This window comes from Silene latifolia, chromosome 8 (assembly GCF_048544455.1).
Source record: "Silene latifolia isolate original U9 population chromosome 8, ASM4854445v1, whole genome shotgun sequence".
NCBI lineage: Eukaryota > Viridiplantae > Streptophyta > Magnoliopsida > Caryophyllales > Caryophyllaceae > Silene > Silene latifolia.
Window position 1 is genome coordinate 3,403,195 of NC_133533.1, and position 19,245 is coordinate 3,422,439.

Genomic DNA, 19,245 nt, shown 5'->3' on the forward strand with positions numbered 1-19,245 from the left:
AACCAATTAATTGACAGAAGTGGACAAAAGAGTGTAGAGATCCAATTATCCATCAAAGCTAAAGAACTGACTAAGACACATCAAAATAAAATAGAGTAACAATTGACCGAGACAGAACAGAGGGAGTAATTTGTATGAGATTACAACTTACAAGAGTAAAACTCTAGCATTTTGCGAACATTTTGGATAACTTAACAATCCCTGCATTGCATTGAACAAATCTGAATCTTTTATCTCTGACAGTCGATGACATCGTCGGTAAGCACCTTTATCTGGCTTTAACACCAACTTCTCCAAAACCTTAGCATTGTCGAGCACGTACTCGGCTAGTTCCAGCATGAACGTCCCCTCGATTGTTTCGAACCCTACGAACTTTACAACCTTAAGGTGATGCCAAGCATTCTCGATAGCCGCCTTTTCCGGTGACCTCCAGTAGTTTTCACCATCAATAATTGGGAATTCGCTGAGGTCGATCTCCTAATTAAAATAACAGGAGGTAGTGGCAGAGGCAGAATTTAAATTTGATGGCGACAATTAATGATATAAAGGTACGCTAGGAAGAAAAATTAAAAAAAAAAATTAACTAAAAATTTCGAAAAACTCATCCGTCAAGGGGACACGAGGACCCCTACTAGCCCCCACGAGGTTTGAACATAAACATATGTCAAGTTTACTACTCCCTCCGATCCACTAACACTTGATTTATCATACTTGTCGAGACTCGTTAACGTTACACATTATTAAAAATTATAAAAATTTGATATTTTTATAGCATTCATAACGATAAATCAAACAAGATCTCAAATGACTATATTTTGTCTTATAAATTAAGAATAATAGCGAAGATTCCCTACAACAATGAAAAGTGCTAAAAAACAAGTGTTACTTTCGGTTGAACCAGAGAGAGTATTTTGACATAATCATAATAATAAATAAAAATAATAATTATCTCATACGAGAGAGGTTTCTCAGTGGTATTAATGAGAGACCGACTTTCTTAAGAATCAGTGATAACAAATTACCTTATCGTAGTAATTATAAGGTTCCATGTATATGGTTAACTTCTCTAAGAAGGGTGAGCTCCGTAACAATCTGTCAATGCCTGGTACACTTTCTTCATATATTGAATCGATTTCCAGAATCTTGCATTTCATATACGTTGTACACAAATTCTCCAGCTCGCACATTGACAGAACCTAACAATAGTACATTTCGAAGGGGTGACGATAATTTCAGTAGGTCTTATGAGAGATCGTCTCCCACTAATTTAGTGAGAGACATAATAATGAAAAAAAATTCAGTGAGTCCCTCACCACATCATGTGAGAGGTCTCTCAATAATAACGTTATTGAGAGACCGTCTCTCTAGAGTTTTTGTGAATTTAATATGAGTAGTTAATAATGGTAAAGCGAAATCAAGACACATCAATTGAGAAGCGTTGGCAGAAGTAGAAAACTACAAATCACCCAGAGCCTCAATGGCTCCCGTCTTAGGCGAGTAAGTTGATTCTTGTAAGATACTTCTATAAGTGATGTCCTAGGATGAAAACTGTGTCGTAGAATACATTACTAATACTCAAAATTATTGAACTTCCTCTAAAATAAGATATCAGACACGCGTCTATATTAATAGGACTAAATATAATAGTTGAGACTAGACCTGCCAAATAGGTCGTGTCGTATCGTATCGTGGTCGTGTCAATATTAAAAGGGTCACGACTACCCCAACCCTAACCTGACCCAATTATATAAACGAGTCATTTGCCTCAACCCTAACCCGACCCATTTAATTTTTTTATAACTCAACCCGACTTGTTTGACCCATTTATACCCGTTTAATCCAATAAACTACGTTTTATAACCCTATTATCCCAAAAATGATAAATAAAAATGCTAATTTTAAGTTGTTTTGTTGAATTATTGTCTCAAGCCATATATATTATGACAATTTTAAATAAATTGGTTATTCGTGTCGGGTTCGTGTCAAAAGACATCAACCCTAACCCGTCCCTTTTAAGTTTTGTGTCGTGTAAACCCAATTACTTAAATGGGTCACAACGTCAAAACCCTAACCCGCTAACTTCATGTCGGATTCGTGTCGTGTTTTCGGGTCGTATCAGTGATTGCCGCGTCTAGTTGAGACTTAACCATCACCTTAAGGTTGTGGTTGGGTTGGTGACTTGGTTCATCTATCATGCTATCAGAGCCAGTCTGACTAAGAGGTCACGAGTTCAAATCTTGGTAGCCTCCACTAACCACTCTTCGAGCTCAATGGACACTTGAGTAAAGGGACGTAATAGAAATAAATATAATAATTGAACCTCAACCAGCAGCCTCATATACGAGAGGTTGATACTCGATATACTTTTCTAGATGCGGTATTCAATCGATAACTAACCTGTGTGCACCAAGACCCCAATGATAGTTTCTCAACATGACTAATTTCGCGGAGAAGATGCATCATCATCGATCCAGGCTTACGATCTTCGCGGAAAAGATGCCTCATCATCGATCCAAGATTAAGACCTTCATAAAAACTCTTCAAATTTGAAGTAGTCTTGCTAAATTTTAGGCTAACTTCTACCAACGATGACATATCTTGTAACTTGCATTCATTGCTGCCCATATCACCCGAAATCTCTAAGCTTGTAATACTCGGACCCGAAATCTCTAACAATTCATCATAACCTTCATCCCTTTCATTATCCGATCTTTGATAACCATAGTCTTGGTGTCCATTACAACTATCAATCACTAGATTTCTTAAGTTACTATCTGAAGGAACGATAATCCGACTAAAACCCGAACAATACTTCAATTTTAGCGATTTTAATACCGGACTACCATTAATAATCTTATGAATCTTATCACTACACAAGTTCGTAACACACTTTAAGATCAATTTCTTCAATGATTTCCAAAAAACGGACGAACCCAAAGAAAATCTCGAAGCACTAAGACGGAATTCCTTCAAAGTATCACACAAAAACAAACTACGAGGCAAAGAATAGTAATGTGTATCATGAACTTCAAGAACAAGCACTTCAATTTTCAATGAAACCGCACGGTCCACCCATAGACGAATATCTGGTGAAGGGTTATATTTTCCGTATTTCAGACGTAAACGAAAGTCGCTTCCCCGGTAATTAATGAGTCCTCCTTTACGGCCTGGCTCGATTTTCTTACAACCGATACCGAGTAATGAAAGCTTTTTTAATGGTCCAGGGTGTAGCTTCAAAGCAACGTTAATTAAATGGACTTCGTCATAATGACGTGAATTATTTTCCCGTTGCGAAAATATTAGGTTAGGGATTGAAGTCCAAGCGTAACGCCATCGTTTCGACAAGAGTTGGGTGCTAAGAAGGGTCTTTACAGGTAATAGAGATAGTATGTTTGTGATCAATTCATCAGGTAAGTTGGTTATGCGGTCTACGTTAGTGGGTTTCATCCGCTTTAACGGTGGTGATTCGTGATCAAGTTCGTGTTCGTGTTCATTGTTAGAATTAGGAGAATCACTGGAGGCCATGATCGATGTGAATCAAAAAGAAAATTGCTTTGGAAATCTCTTAGGTCAATCGGTAATAATAACTAGGTTATTTGATGAAACCCTAAGTTTAGAATCCCTATATAGTAAAAGAATAGTAAAAACTTTAAATTTTCCCGGCTAAAGCACATTTCCTATTTTAATAAAAAAATTAAAATATAAAAACTCTATAAATAACGCGCATCCATTCCGCGGGATCTAAACTAATTGAGTTTAATTTTGTAAGAAGAGACGGAAATAGTGTGGCCCGTGGCAAATTGCACTTTAAACTCGATCGATTGTCTACTCGATAAGGTTTTAGACTCGATTGTCTAATTGATTGTGTACTCGTTAAGGCAAATCGTAATTAGGTTATTAAGCAAAACCCTAGGTTAGATTTTGTAAGAAGAGACGCAAATAGAATGGCCCAAATCTCATTTAATTCCGGTTGTCTACTCGAAAAGATTATGGATGGATACTATGCCCTAGACCATCTGAGTATATGTAATTTCCGTCTCACAAATTCTTAAAAGAGACGGTTTCTCATTAATGTTAGCTTTAAAGATTGATAAATGATTAGCATATTCACCTTGAAGTAGTTTTTGTTATTATTGCGACATAAATACTCTACCTTAGGGGGGAGTCAAACGGTTGGACGGGCTCAGGCCATATGGGTCAAAGGGCGGGGCAGGCCGGACATGATGGAGATGTGGGGCCCGTACAGAACCCAGGTAGGGGCCAGATCAAGCCAGGTAGAGGTGGACCTAGAACCGGCCCGGAGTAGGTTATAGGGACCGGCTGCGAGCGGGTCAGGGTTTCCCGGCACGGCCTGTGGTGGAGGACGGGTCAGGCCGGGTAACAAAAGGCCCGATTAGCGGGTTGGACACGCGTAGGCCCAGTTAAGCCCAAGCTTTGACACCCCTACTCTACCTACACATTATAGGATATAGCAAATTGCCTCATTAAATTAGTAACGCGTTTTCTTATATTGTGTAGTGGCGTCATTTAACCCAATTCTCAACACAACTTATAGTCAATGGTTTCGATAACATCTTTGTGTTGCTAACAACACGGGTAAGGTTGCATACATTCAACATCCCTTATCCCACAATTTGGGCGTGTGAGAACCGTACCCTAGGCCTTGAGGCGTAATGTTAGTTAATTTTCCATTTCTTAGCCAAACACATAAAGAAGGTGAAATGTCACTCCCATCGACTTCTGTTATAATACAGCACGGTTTATAATCGGAAAGGCGAAATAATTGTGTATACTCCATGGAGTACTATTTTTGCTAAAAAAAACGTCTAGTTCATGGCCTGGTTGGCTTGTGCGTACTTCGTCTTTGTATGCAAGTAAAATCGTTGATCAATAGGACTTATCACTCATCGTCTTAACTCCCAAATCCAGTTCGCAATTCAACAACTCAAATGCTAAATAACAAATGATTAGGACAGAGCGAGTATACGTATGAAATCACTAGAGTAAGACTTTGGCCTGATCCGAACATCTTGGATAACTTGACAATTTCTTCATTAAATTGATCAAACATTCTTGGTAAACATGTTTAGTTGGCTTAAACACCAACTTCTCCAACACTTTAGCATGGCCGAGCACATACTCTGCTAATTCCAGAGTTAACGTCTTCTCCCCTATCGCGTCGAATGACCCTATGAACTGTACAACCTTGAGGTTCTGCCATATATTCTTTATATTCGCTCTTTCGGGTGACTTCCAATACTTTTCACCATTAAACTCTGAGAGCTCACTTTCATTGAAGACCTGATCAAGACAAGCATAATCATTTATCCACTTTTATATCTCATCAATAACTGATAGTCTGTGACCAGTGGCGGAGCCAGAATTTGAACCCAACGAAGGCGAAAAATTTCAGCAGAAACGAACCACAAATAAGATTTATACATCTAGTTGTAACATAAGTATTTTACAACAAAGGTATAAGAATCCGAGCTTATATGTATTTTTTCTGAGTTATTTCAAAGTTCATGTTCTCAATGTGCAAATGTATAAATTCAATACTTTCTAATAAAGCTCATACTCCCTTTTATTCACCATTTTCTTCCCTATTTCCTTAAACAGATTATTCAAGATTTCTTTCCCTTTCCTTTTTTGGAAACTTTTACTCTTATTTTATTCATTAGTCTCTCCTATCACCAAAACCCTACCCAACTCACAATTCCTTATTTAATTCATAATTATTCATTTCTCTCTTCTATCACCAAACCCCACCCAACTCAAAATTCCTTATTTAATTCCTATTTTTTTCATTATCACCAAACCCCACCCAATTACTCATAATTCATACTTTATTCCCCTCCTAAAACCTTGTGTCCACAACAAAGGGGAACAAAATGGTGAATAGGAGGGAGTATTATTTAACATAAAGCACGGATACTTTATCACAAAACTCAGATTCTACACCGTAAAACATATACAACTGGTTGTATAATCCATGAACTGTGAGCGAACGGGTTATGGTACAAGGGGGAACTCGAATTTTTTTCGAAAATTTCAACTAAAAGTTTTTCGAAAATTTTTACACTGCCAGCGGGGGCGGGCGCCCCTGCTAGCCCCACTACTGTCTCTGTCTAATTCATTTGTTTAACTTTGATTAATTAAAATACACCTCACAAAGTATAAAAAAGTAAACAAATTACTGGGACGGGATGAGTATAGTAAATGGGATATAAGCATATAACAGATTATTACCTGATCGAAATGAGAAGTGTCCATATAAATGGTTAGTTTCTCTAAGTACGATGTGCTCCGCAACAATCTGGCTATGCCCGGTATACTTCTCTGTTTCAATGAACCGATTTCCAAAGTCTTGCATTTTAATGATGTTGTAGGCCTATCTCTTAACTCGCAGACAGACAAAACCTGTATATTTGGAGTGTTCGACAAGCAATGTCATATAAACGGATTGAAACCAACACACAAAGAGAAGCATATTTACAATTTTAACTTTTAACCTACACAAACTAATTAAGGCCTCGAAGCCTCCCGTTATTTTTTCTGGCGTCAAAGGAACCTGTAAAGGCAATATGTTACTAACAAGATTTGAACTCAGGTCATGAGTACCACCCTTTTACCAGCAACAGTACCGTCTTCCACTAATTTAGTGATCAGAGACATAATAGGGAAAAAAAGAATTCAGTGGGTCCTTTACCCCATCATGTGAGAGGTCTCTCAATAACGCTATTGAAATATCGTTTCTCCGGAATTTTTGTGTACTAGCAAAGCTAACCGACATCACGCGGTCTTTAAAGTCTATTTTACGTTATCAAACGCATTTATGAGAGGAGGTATACATACTCGAGTAGTCAAGTCTAGTTTATACTTGTACCAATGATTCACATATATACTTACATATACTCCCCCTCTTCCAGTAATATGTTTACACAATTACACTTCCTTTATTTTGTAAGGAGTAAATAAAGGAAGTATAAACATATCACTGGAACAAAAGGAGTACTAAGTTACTAACCTGCGTGCACCAAGTCCCCAAAGATAGTTTCGCAACATGATATATTTATAATAAAGGAAGTGTAAACATATCACTGGAACAGAAGGAGTACTAAGTTACTAACCTGCGTGCACCAAGTCCCCAAAGATAGTTTCGCAACATGACTAGTATTGCGAAGAAGCCAATACATCATTCGTCGACACACTGTCTTGCGAACTTCATGATTCTCAGCAATTGCGGACATACAAAATCTAAAGCTCGCTTGTTCCAACGAAGACACGTCTTCTAGCTTGCAATACCGGCGTCCCATATAACCCGAAATTTCTAAACTTGTAATACTAGGAACCGAAATCACTAACAATTTAGCACCTTTCCCAACTTCATTCACATTGTCTTCTTGGTAACTAATCACTAAATTTCTTAACTTACTACTATTAGAAGAAACGATAATCTGACTAAAACCGGAACAAACCAACAAGTTCAACGACTCTAGTACCGGACTACTCGTAATAATCTTATGAATCTTATCATTACTCAAGTTCTTAACAAATTGTAGTGTCAATTTCTTCAATGATTTCCAAAAAACAGAAGAAGTCGGATTAAATTCTGAAGCAATAAGACGAAATTCCTTTAAAGTATCACACAAAAACAAACTATGAGGCAACATATAGGAATTTGGACACTCATTAACGTCAAGATCAAGTACTTCGATTCGCTTATCGACTGCACATTGTACCCACACATTAACTGGCGTGTCAGACCCGTCGCGTAGACATCCGATATTAAACAACGAAAGACTGATGATTGGCCCTTTATGTAGCATCAAAGCATTGTTAATTACTTTAACGTCCTCGTCTTCTAAATAATTTCCTTTGCCGGAAAATATTAGGCCAGGGCTTGAAGTCCAAGCGTAACGCCATTGTTTCGACAAGAGTTGGGTTCTAACAGCGTCGGTAACTTGCATTAGAGATAATATGTGTGTGATCATTGCATCAGGTAAGTTGCTTATGCGGTCGACGTTACTTGGTCTCATCCGCTTTAAAGGCGGTTCGTGTCGAGAATTGCTGTGCTCCATGATTGATTTGAATTTGAATCGAGAAGAAAATTGTTTAGATCGCTCTTTAGTAAATTGCCCTAACAAATTCGTAAATAAAAAAAAAAAACTAATTATTTGGGTATTTTTTTTTGGGTGCAAGTTTGTTTTCCTTTTTTTTTCAAGAGTAATGGAAGTCGAAGACGATTATATAGCTATGGATCAAGCCTAGAGGGACACACAAGTTTATTTCTTAGGGCAAAGGGCACAATAGCCAATAGCAATGGTTATAGTTTCATCACTTCATGCCCTATTTTTCAAGAGTTATGCTCTTTTATGGATATAATTTACTTAGAGACGAAGCACAGGCTTGGCCAGGCGGGCCATGGCCCGGGCGGGTTTTTGGAAAATTTTCTACACATAAAAAAATTACTAAAAATACAAAAAAAATCGCCCTACCTTTTCTGAATCTTTTCCATATTCATTGCTGCCGTAACGAATAGAAACATAGTTAAATTTGTACAGAAATTAATTGCAGAATAATTACCATAATTTTAAAAAAAAAAAAAAAAAAAAAAAAAAAAAAAAAAAAAACACTAGTTATATATGGTAAAAAAATTGTAAGTACTACCGGAAAACAAAGTAAATAAAAAAAAGAGTCATTAAACAAAAAGTCAAGGAGTCTCCATTGCCGATTTGCGTTGATAGGAAGTAGATACTTCGGGATTTGGAGATCAATCACAAGTAATTTTTTATCTAATTTATTTTTTTTCTTTCGATTAGCAAACTTGATGTATTAATTTTGAATTAGAATTGATTGAAACTTTCAATTAAATTGTTGAATCTTTATTTTCATCGCAAAATTCATAAACATAGATAGATTACCTACCTTATCGTAAATAATGAAAGAAGAAATCAAAAATAATTGATTTTGTATTTTTCAGATGATTGAAAATTGAAGATGGAGTTTGCTCCGTACAGGCTTACTACATAGAAACGGGAGCAATAGTTTGTCTAATTGGATTTAGAAGTATGGTCGGTGTGTAATTTTTAGGGACTTGGGTGATTTTAGTTTTGCCCTTTTAATTATTTTTATTTCTTCTTTCATTAATTAAAATGTTACTCCGTACATCATAACTTTAATGTATATAAGGAATATATTTTTTAAAAGTTATAATGGATAAAAACTCCAACTAAACTCCAACAATAACTGAGTTTCTCGAGAGGAAAAATGGTGAAATTTCGACAAATGAATCATCAACCAATACATATACGGAGACTCGGAGAGTAATATATTTTATTACATAAAACTTTCATGTGAAAGCGATTTTATAGTTAACGTAACAAAAATTTTCGGCCCGGGGTGGAATTTGGTCCGAGCTTCGTCCTTGGATTAACTTAATTATGAACATGCATGATGCATGACCATTATACTCTTATCTTTTCTACACTTGCATTTTCTTCATTTTGATTCATAATTAATAAATCCTCTCAAATTAATCAATCCAACCCCCCACCACCAAACCATCGATCGGCCTCCACCGACGCCTCCCCTGCATGGCCAGATCACCGGATACCCCTACTCCCATACCGCTGGACCAGCCTACAAGCAGATGACGGGACCACAAATTGTTTTGGTGCGCTAAAACAATTCATAGATTATACAACCAGTTGTACGGTGTAGAATCTAAGTTTTGTGATAAAGTATCCGAGTTTTATGTTAAATAATATGAACTTTATTAGAAAGTATTGAACTCATCCATTTACACATTTAAAACATGAACTTTGAATTAGCTCAGAAAAAATACATATAAGCTCGAATTCTTATACCTTGATTGTACAATGCTTATGGTAAAACTGGATGTATAATCCTAATTGTGTGCGCTAAAATATTTGACAGTGCACACATGTTGTAAAATTGAGCTTTTTTTTAGTTGTCCAGAATGAAATCTTCATATCACTTGAGCTAACTCTTGTTTTTAGGTTGATCGCACAAGTACATGTGGGTAATTAAACCAAATTATGCTTATGTAAATGAGTATGACCGACACATAATACACCAAGATTAATATTTTCCAAAATGAACTATAACATTCAATTCAGTGACTTATTCACGATAATATATTATCATGTTCACTAAAAAACTAAAATGGTCATCTTATTTATTTCCCTTCATTTCACTCTACGTTTAAACTCAAATTATTATCAATAAATTCAGTTTTAAACTTAAACTAAATTGGTCACAAACAGAAAGTAAATACACAAGCAACTAGCTAAATAAATTAATTCAACAAATATTTAAAAGGACAAATAAACAAAACAGTATAAATAAACAACAAGAGGATCCGTGGCGCAATGGTAGCGCGTCTGACTCCAGATCAGAAGGTTGCGTGTTCGATTCACGTCGGGTTCAAATTCCCGATCCTCATCACGGTTTTTTTATTTTCTGCTTTTTAACTTACAGAACTGTATAAATTGCTTTACCAGAAGCCTTATGACATCCAAGGTCGTTGTAGTATAGTGGTAAGTATTCCCGCCTGTCACGCGGGTGACCCAGGTTCGATCCCCGGCAACGGTATTCATTTTTACTTCTTGCTCGGCTCGAGTTCGAATCGAGCTCGTTTTGTCTTTATATTATTTTCACTTTTTCGCTTTTTGAATCTAACTAAATATAAATAACAAATAAGATTATAAATGCTAAAAACAATTGTGTTATAATATACTTATAAATAGCCAAATAACATATAATTTAAAATAAATTCTAAAACGACCCCTTTACAAGAGAATCTCGGAATGTTTTTTTACCAAACCGCCTCCTTATTAAAACTAACAATTATAATTATACTCAATAATACTTGTTAGAATTGAATTCGGTTTCCTCCACACTAATTAATCATACGGAGTATACTACTAGTATTATTGAGTATATTAGAGCACGTACTAAATTCCTCTCTTATTAGGACTTGTCAATATTAGAGTGTATATATATATATGATTAACAATTTAACATAACAGCCCTCGCTCGATCCCTTCTACTCTCGTTCAAGATAACAATGATGACGATGATGCACAATAATAACGTTGGTATGATCAACAACAATTTTCGCAACACTCACAGCCACGATGGAAGGCACAGGCGTTTCAAAATTTGGAACGCCTTTTTTAAGGCCGAAGCTAAGTACAAGCCAGAAGACGCGATAGGCAGGGGTGCCTATGGCGTTGTATGTTCTTCTATTAATACCGAGACTAAGGAGAAAGTTGCTATTAAAAAGATTAACGTCCTTGCGAATTCCAAGGAAGCGTTGAAGGCCTTGAGAGAGCTGAGAATCTTACGTCATGTTCACCATGAGAATGTTATTGCATTGAAAGATGTTATGATTCCTTCAGCTAAATGCAATAATGTCTACTTGGTTTTCGAGCTTATGGATGGCGATCTTGGGAGCTTTATTCGCTCTTCTCCACCATTGCCAAATTACCTCGTCAAGTATTTCATGTTCCAAGTACGTCATATAACTTTCTTTTATCTTTTGTTCTTTGTAATTCTTTGATTATGGTTTCGGACATTCTTTAAAATTTTATTTGCCTAGAACGGTACATAGTTTCTATGATTATAGAATGAGTCGAGTTAGTAGGACGAGCAAATTCAGGTCCAGACCGGACCAGACCGGATCATTTGGTCTGGACCAAACCCGGATCGAATTATTTTGGTCCGGTCTTCGGTCCTCATTTTTTCAAGGTTTGGTCTTCGATCAAGTCCGGTCCGGTCCAAGACCGGTTAAATTAGGTCCGGACTGAATGGACCAAATTTCATGTTTTTAATGACGCAACATTAAAATATTATGAATCAAATTAATATTTTATTTTCAAAAGACATTATAAATTAATATTGTCAATGATTTTTATAAAAATAGTCATCTAATTATTTAAATGCATTTTATTTAGTGGAATTAAAATGTTATTATTATCGTATACAAAATAGTGGAAAAACTAATTTTAGGGCCATTTCGTTTCAAGACCATACTGGACCAAATATTTTGCATTTGATCCGGTCTTCGATCCACTAAATTTTTATTTTCGGTCTTCGGTCCGGTTCGATCCGGTCTTGGACCGATTCTTAGCCCTAAGTGATAGATAGCCTTCCAAATCGAAGTGCATCATCTTTAATAGATTACTGTCTGAAATTATTATATGAAAAATTCATGATGCAGTTGCTTAATGGCCTCAACTATTTACACACTGCAAACATCATTCACCGGGATTTGAAGCCGGGAAATCTTCTAGTGAATGCAAAGCATGACCTGAAGATATGCGATTTTGGGCTAGCAACAACCACCACCAAAGCTGGCTCGAGTCAAATCCAGCTTGCAACAGAGAGGTTCGGAACACGTGGGTATAAAGCACCAGAACTCCTCCTAAATTGTTTCATCTACGGACCCTCCATCGATGTTTGGTCCGTAGGGTGCATATTCGCTGAATTACTTGGGCGAAACCGCCTTTTCGAAGCAAAAGACAAGCTAGGTCAATTGAATGAAATTATCAACATACTTGGAACACAAAGTGACTCAAATCTGAGGTTCGTAACTAATTGGGAGGCATTTCGGCTATTAAAATCATTTCCTTACACACCAAGGATCGATTTTAAGTTATTGTTCCGAAATGCAGATCCATTGGGATTGGACTTGCTAGACAAAATGCTTCGGTTTGATCCGACTAAGCGGATCACGGTGGCCGAGGCACTGCAACACCCGTACATGTGGAGCATGTATAATCCCTGTACAAGCCAGTCGGCTCCGTATCCATGTGCAGTTGACGTGGACGCCAGTGTTGGAGTTGATATGATCAAGAGAATGATAATGGATGAGATGTTGCTATACCATCCCGAGGCGGCTTCTCTCTGATTGAATACGAAGTCATGTAGTTGAAACATTAGTACAACAATGTAATCAAAGATGTTTTAGGTACTCCATATATAAATTCATTTTAAGCATACATTAGTCTAACATGAGTTATTCGTTTTTTCATTTTAAGCATACATCCCCTATAGAGTAAAAGAATAACACAACCCACTCAAGTTTTCCGCTCATCTTTCCCCCCATACGGAATATTTCCTTCTAATATATTGTAGTCAAAATATTTTAGTCAACCCATGTATGGAATATTTCTATTACAATATTCTACACAATCAATAATAATATTGTTGTCAATCACCATGCCCCATATATAGAATATTTCTTATGGTTACCTTTTATATACTGATGGGGCATATTCTGCACCCGCTGACCGAGTCAACATATTGAGTAAGGTCAAAGCCAAAAGACAGCAAGTCAACATATTAGACAAATTAACCCCTAGCGCAGACTGTCGGCTGTCACTGGTCTCGGCTAGGCAACCACCAAATGTAGGAGACATATCCGCGTACTCATATCCAAGACCCCTCGGCATGGAGTCAACCAGGCCGGTCGGCTGCCATGGGTCCCTCGGCCGAGGGTAGAATGATCTTTTCCACCGCTTCCGCCACTTGGCCACTTGGCCACTACGTGACAAAAGGTGAAAGTCTATAAATACTCCACTTCTCTCATTGAGAAAATGATCCGAAAATAATCGAATAATCCATAAACTCACTATTAATCTGTTATAAACTCCCTTATCTCTCTACAATATACTTTGCCAAGTAACACACAACTTAATCCCTTTAAGTTTACTGACTTGAGCGTCGGAGTGAGTACGCTCGGTACCAAGCCGAGCCCTCAGTTTGTTCATTGTTTCAGGAGAGGCCGAAAGGAAGAGTCAAGCAAAGTCATCATTCAACAAAGCTTACGTGGTCATAATACTGCTCCGAAATTACACCCGGAACAATTGGCGCCGTCTGTAAAAAGCAAAGTGTGACAGCGAGCACTTGGCCGACTTGAGCGAAACATTTTGTTCACTAAAGAAATACAAGATGAAACTTAACCCAATGAAATGCAACTTCGGTGTCCGGGCAGGTAAGTTCCTCGGCGTGCTTGTCGGCGCCGGGGGAATTGATGCCAATCCGAGAAAAGTCCAAGCAATCTTTGGACCTCACCGGAGCCGAGGAATCGAAAAGAAGTTATGATGTTGACCGGGAGGATGGCGGCTCTCGCCCGTTTCATCTCTCGGTCAGACGACAAGAGCACCCCATTCTTCAAAGTGTTGAAGTGGAATAAAGACTTCAGCTGGGGGGAGGAACAGAGCACAGCTTTCAGGCAACTGAAAGCTCATCTTCTAACTCTCCCGACCTTGTCCAGGCCGATGCTGGGGGAGACGCTATATCTATACATAGCGATTACCTCGGCCACGGTCGGTCTTAGTAATCATCGAGAGAAGAAGACAAGCAAGCAACACCCAATCTACTTTATCGACCATACACTGCTGGCCGCCGAAAGAAATTACCCACGATCGAAAAAAAAGCGACCTTTCTTTGTCGTCGTTGTTGCCGCAAGGAAACTGAAACCTTACTTCGACGCACATCCCGTGACGGTCCTAACCGACCAACCATTGGATAAAGCATTGGAAAAATTCGAAAAATCCGGCAGGCTCATCAAATGGGCAGTAGAGCTATCCCGCTTCGGCATTCAATACAAGCCGAGGCCCTCGATAAAGGGGCAGGCACTTGCAGACTTCCTGGCCGAGTGCACATATCAAGAAGAACCAAATCCCGGAGTGTGGGAAGTATACACCGACGGGTCCTCCACGACGAACAGCGCAGGAGCCGGCATCCTTATCGTCAGCCCAAACGGGGACGAGTTTGAGTACGCCTTGAAGTTTACCTTCTCGGCCTCAAACAATGAATCCGAATACGAGGCAGTGATAACTGGAGTCGAGCTAGCTAGAGCTGCCGGGGCGGAGCACGTAGTGGTGAAAACAGATTCACTCTTAGTCACTAATCAAATCAGAGGAGAGTATGAAGCTCGAGACGACGGGATGGTAAGATACCTGGAAAGGGTAAAAGCTGACACCGCAAAATTGAAATCTTTCCAAATCCAATGCATCCCCAGGTCTGAGAACAACCGAGACGACGCTCTCTCAAAACTTGCCAGTTCAACCATCAAGAATGTCAGCCGAACCGTGCTGGTGGATATCAGGAATACTAAAAGCATCACTGAGACCGTCGGCATGATGGGCAAGATAGAAGCCGAGACGACGTGGATGACTCCGATAATGAAATACAAACTAACAAAAGAGTTACCGGAGGACCGCAGTCTCTCCCAGAAGATAAGAAGGATCGTCGCAAGGTACTTGGTGTTCGAAGGAGAACTATACAGAAGGTCAGTGATAAGACCACTTTTGAAATGTGTCGGCCAAAGCGGACGCGAGCTATCTTGTGAGATTCACGAAGGCATCTGTGGACATCACATGGGGGCAAGAACGCTAGCCCACAAAGCTCTCCGAGCCGGCTACTTCTGGCCTACCATGCTTGAGGATTCCAGAGCTAAGACCAAGAAGTGCAAGAATTGTCAGATGCATGCTCCGGTGATACACGCACCTTCCCGAGACTTGCAACCAGTACTTAGCCCCCTACCATTTGCACAGTGGGGGATGGATTTATTAGGGCCATTTCCGACGGCCTCCGGAGGAAGGAAGTACCTGATCGTCGCCGTTAACTACTTCACCAAATGGGTCGAGGCTGTCGCGGTACCTGCCAAGACCACGGCGGCCGTAAGAAAGGTAATCTGGGAGAATATCATAACTCGTTTTGGGTTACCCCAAGTCATGGTATTTGACAAAGGCCGAGAGTTTTGGAGTGACATGGTGATGAACTGGCTAGAAGAGCTCGGTATCAAGTTTGCATACTCTTCCGTCTGCCACCCTCGCAGCAACGGGCAGGCGGAAGCAGCTAACAAAACAATCCTAAACGGGCTGAAAAAGAAGGTTGAAGATCTAAAGGGAAGGTGGGCTGATGAACTACCCGGCGTCCTGTGGTCCCTTAGAACCACGGAGAAAGAAGCAACGGGGTACAGTCCATTCCACCTAGTCTATGGGTCCGAAGCCGTCACCGATTGAAGCGGCGGTGCGGCACATACGAACGCAAACCTTTAACCCAGTCGAAAACGAGGAAGGCCTGAAAGCCTCCCTAGACCTGGTCGAAGAAAGCCGAGACACGGCACGGCTTAACTTGGCAGTATATCAAAACCGAATGAGAAGAGCATACAACCGTAGGGTCCACAAAAGAGATTTAAGAGTAGGAGATCTAGTCCTAAGAAAGTCAGCCGCAACCAACAAAGGAAACATCCATGGTAAAATGACGGCCAACTGGGAAGGACCCTACAAAGTGGTTGAAGAAATGAGGCCGGGGACATACCGGCTGACAGACATGGAGGGAGTGCCTCTAATGAGCCACTAGAACACAGACAACCTAAGGAAACATTTCATATAGCGGCGGAGGTGTCCGAGACCGTTGTGGACACCCCAACGTATGATTATACCTTATGAAAAGTGATCCAAGTTTTCCATCAAAATACTTGTCCCCCCCATAGTCATGCCAGAATAGACGCCGCGGCCAAAGCCGGGCAGTCACTACCGAAGTACAAAAGTGTATAAGCACTTTGTTGAGACGCAAATCACTTGCCCCGCCAATCCGGAGTGGCAGAGGAAGCGATCAATATGTCTATAGATACGGAAAGCAGTCGAAACGTAAACTCGGTTGCCTCGGCCAAAGCCGGGAGTGACGAGGGAAACGCGATTTGCCAACAGCAGTTGATACTCGCCACAACGACCAACATGCTTAGGAACGTATAAGTACGGTTGAGAAACGCAAATCGGACGCCTCGGCCAGACCGAGAGTGAAAGAGGAAGCGATCAACACGTCTACGATCTGACGAACGCTATTTGTCGAGTCAGAACCCCGATTGCCTCGGCCAGACCTAGAGTGACGGGGACACAACGACCGATACGCTAACATGTTCACAACGGCGGTTGGGAAGCGCAAATCTAACGCCTCGGCCAGACCGAGAGTGAAGGAGGAAGCGACCGATATGCCAACATGTTTAAAAAACGTTAAGTACAGTTGAGATACGCATTCTAACTGCCTCGGCCAAGCCGAAGGTAAAAACGAAAAGAAAAAAAAACGCTCAACTAATAACGAAAGAAGACAACTGAATGAAGGATTGTGATCAAAGCCCCGGCCAAGCCGAGGGCCAATAAACAAACTTTACTAAACATGTTTACATGTGATACAAAACGAAGTCGACGGCCGTCCCAATAAGGATAGCCTAAACTCAACCTACCAAAGTTTTACAAGAAAAGAAGAAGGAACAACAAAAAGTATCACATTAAGACAATGAAGCGCCAAAAAGATGGCAGGGAGAGAAGGCTCAAAAGTTGGCCCTCGAACAGCTGAAGCTATCCGAAGGGCCGGGTGAGTCTGGTGACGACCGCTCGTCCCCCTATGCTTGTTGCTGCTCGCCACCAGCAGCAGCAGCATCATCTTTGGTGGCCGGCCCAGAAGAAGGCTTGGCAGCTTCACGTGCCCTTTCCCTTTCAGCCTCCTCTCTGGCCTCCTTCACCTTTGCAGCATGGGCCGCCTCGGCCTCAGCTTCCTGAGCAGCCTCCGCCTTCTCCGTAGCATCGGCCTTCTCATCCAGAAGCCGGTCAAATTCTTGCCACGGGAAGGAGCCTTCAGGAACGAGCTCCTTAATTGCCTCCCTGGTAGCCTCTTCAGCTTGGTCCCGGTACTTGGCACACATGTTAGGGATGACAACGGTTTGCAGCGTCTCAATGTCCTCCTCCCTCTGGGCAAGGACAGCCTTTGTGCTCTTGTGCGCCTTTACCTCAGTCGAATGCAGGGACTTCCACTTTTCCCTCTGATCAACCATGGCATTATAGCCGCCCTCAAATTTGGCTTTCTCCTCCAGCAGCTTAGCAGCGTCAGCCACCGCAGCCTCAGCCTTGGCTCTCTCGGCAAGGACCGCCTTTTTAGCGTCCTCCCTAAGCTTTTGCTCAGCCACCGCAGCCTCAGCCTTGGCTCTCTCGGCCTCCTTATTAGCAGCGGCAAGCTCAAGCCTAAGCCGTTCAACCGCAGGGGCAGCTCGAGCCATGACCGTTTCTTGCTCCATAATATGAGCGCCGGCTAGTTCATTCCACTTCGCCAGCTTCTTGCACAACCTTGTGCCTTCCGCCACAAGCTGAGCGGCGGAAGGCTTCAGCGAGGGGGAGTCAACGATGACATTCTGATTGCCCGTCTGCACACGCCGCTTCTCCGATTGCCGTTCAGTGAGAGGGACAGCCGGCGGCGGTTGATCTACAAAAAATTCAGACAGAGCATCCATGTCAATATTCATTGACATGTCAGAAAGTCTGTCATCAGGAATGCCTAATGAACCAGCTAAATCTGAGCCATAGGTTAAATCCATACCAGCCTTGGCCTTCTTGGTTGGAGGACCCTTTTCTTTACCGGCCTCGTTAACAGCAGCGGCGGCAGACTCGGTCTCTTTTCTCTTATTTAAAGAAGGAGGAGCCTCCGCAACAGTGACCTCATCCTCAACATCGATGACCACCTGCTGCTTTTGGACCACATGGATTGAAGACTGAGCCGGAGTTGACGCCGTCGCAGCCGTAGACGTTGTCTTTGATTTGCGGCGCGGCACGTTACCAGCAATCCGCGCTTGAGCCGTCGTCACATCCAGTACCTTCAGCTGCTGCTCCATAAGTTCGTTTGGGGCCGGTCTGCGATCTCGCGGCAAGGCCTTAGGATGCAAATCAACAACTTTCCCGTCCTCGCCAAGTCCCAACCTCTTGAGGATATCCGCAGACAGATCCGGGCCAAAACGGTCTGTAAAAGAAACAAAGCAAGAGTTAAACAAAAGAAGATAAGCCAAGGCCAAGATACAGAAACATAAAAAGCAAAGATGGGCCTCACACCGACCCCACTCACCCTGGCTGAGGGCCGGTATGAGGCCGACGTGGCAGAGCAGCTCATCCTGAAGAATGATCTGCGTCGGGGGCATCCATCCCTTCGGCGTGCCATCCTTCTCAGCCTCAAACAGCTGCATTCCCCGCTTCTCATCCTCCTTAAGATAGACCCTGCTGGCGTCCATCTTAAGCTTACTCCGGGAGACATATTTGTCGTGCTCCCCCTTACTCTCGCACCGCAAATTGACGCGGCTTTGGAAGGACCGGGGCAGCGGATAGTCCTCCGGCACCTCGACGTATACCCACCGCCCCTTCCAGTCCTTACAAGATGTAATTT

At 41.1% G+C, this 19,245-nt stretch overlaps 3 protein-coding genes and 2 non-coding genes across 5 annotated transcripts; 3 read left to right on the plus strand and 2 right to left on the minus strand.

The window, feature by feature from the left end:
* Window positions 1-147: 147 nt before the first annotated feature.
* On the minus strand, window positions 148-3,525 carry LOC141597547 (putative F-box/LRR-repeat protein At3g18150). The gene is made up of 3 exons (XM_074418016.1): window positions 2,398-3,525; window positions 1,023-1,196; window positions 148-477 (listed from the first exon to the last, which is right to left on the minus strand). Exons 1-3 carry the CDS (start codon window positions 3,523-3,525, stop codon window positions 148-150), a joined length of 1,632 nt encoding a protein of 543 aa, XP_074274117.1.
* Window positions 3,526-7,097: 3,572 nt separating this feature from the next.
* LOC141597548 (F-box/LRR-repeat protein At3g26922-like) lies at window positions 7,098-8,182 on the minus strand. The gene has a single exon (XM_074418017.1). It carries the CDS (start codon window positions 8,079-8,081, stop codon window positions 7,098-7,100), a length of 984 nt encoding a protein of 327 aa, XP_074274118.1. The 5' UTR covers window positions 8,082-8,182.
* Window positions 8,183-10,380: 2,198 nt separating this feature from the next.
* TRNAW-CCA (transfer RNA tryptophan (anticodon CCA)) lies at window positions 10,381-10,452 on the plus strand. Its single transcript has one exon. It is a non-coding gene; the product is annotated as a tRNA-Trp (tRNA).
* Window positions 10,453-10,545: 93 nt separating this feature from the next.
* TRNAD-GUC (transfer RNA aspartic acid (anticodon GUC)) lies at window positions 10,546-10,617 on the plus strand. Its single transcript has one exon. It is a non-coding gene; the product is annotated as a tRNA-Asp (tRNA).
* Window positions 10,618-11,095: 478 nt separating this feature from the next.
* LOC141597549 (mitogen-activated protein kinase 3-like) lies at window positions 11,096-12,937 on the plus strand. The gene is made up of 2 exons (XM_074418018.1): window positions 11,096-11,539; window positions 12,248-12,937. Exons 1-2 carry the CDS (start codon window positions 11,096-11,098, stop codon window positions 12,935-12,937), a joined length of 1,134 nt encoding a protein of 377 aa, XP_074274119.1.
* Window positions 12,938-19,245: the final 6,308 nt, after the last annotated feature.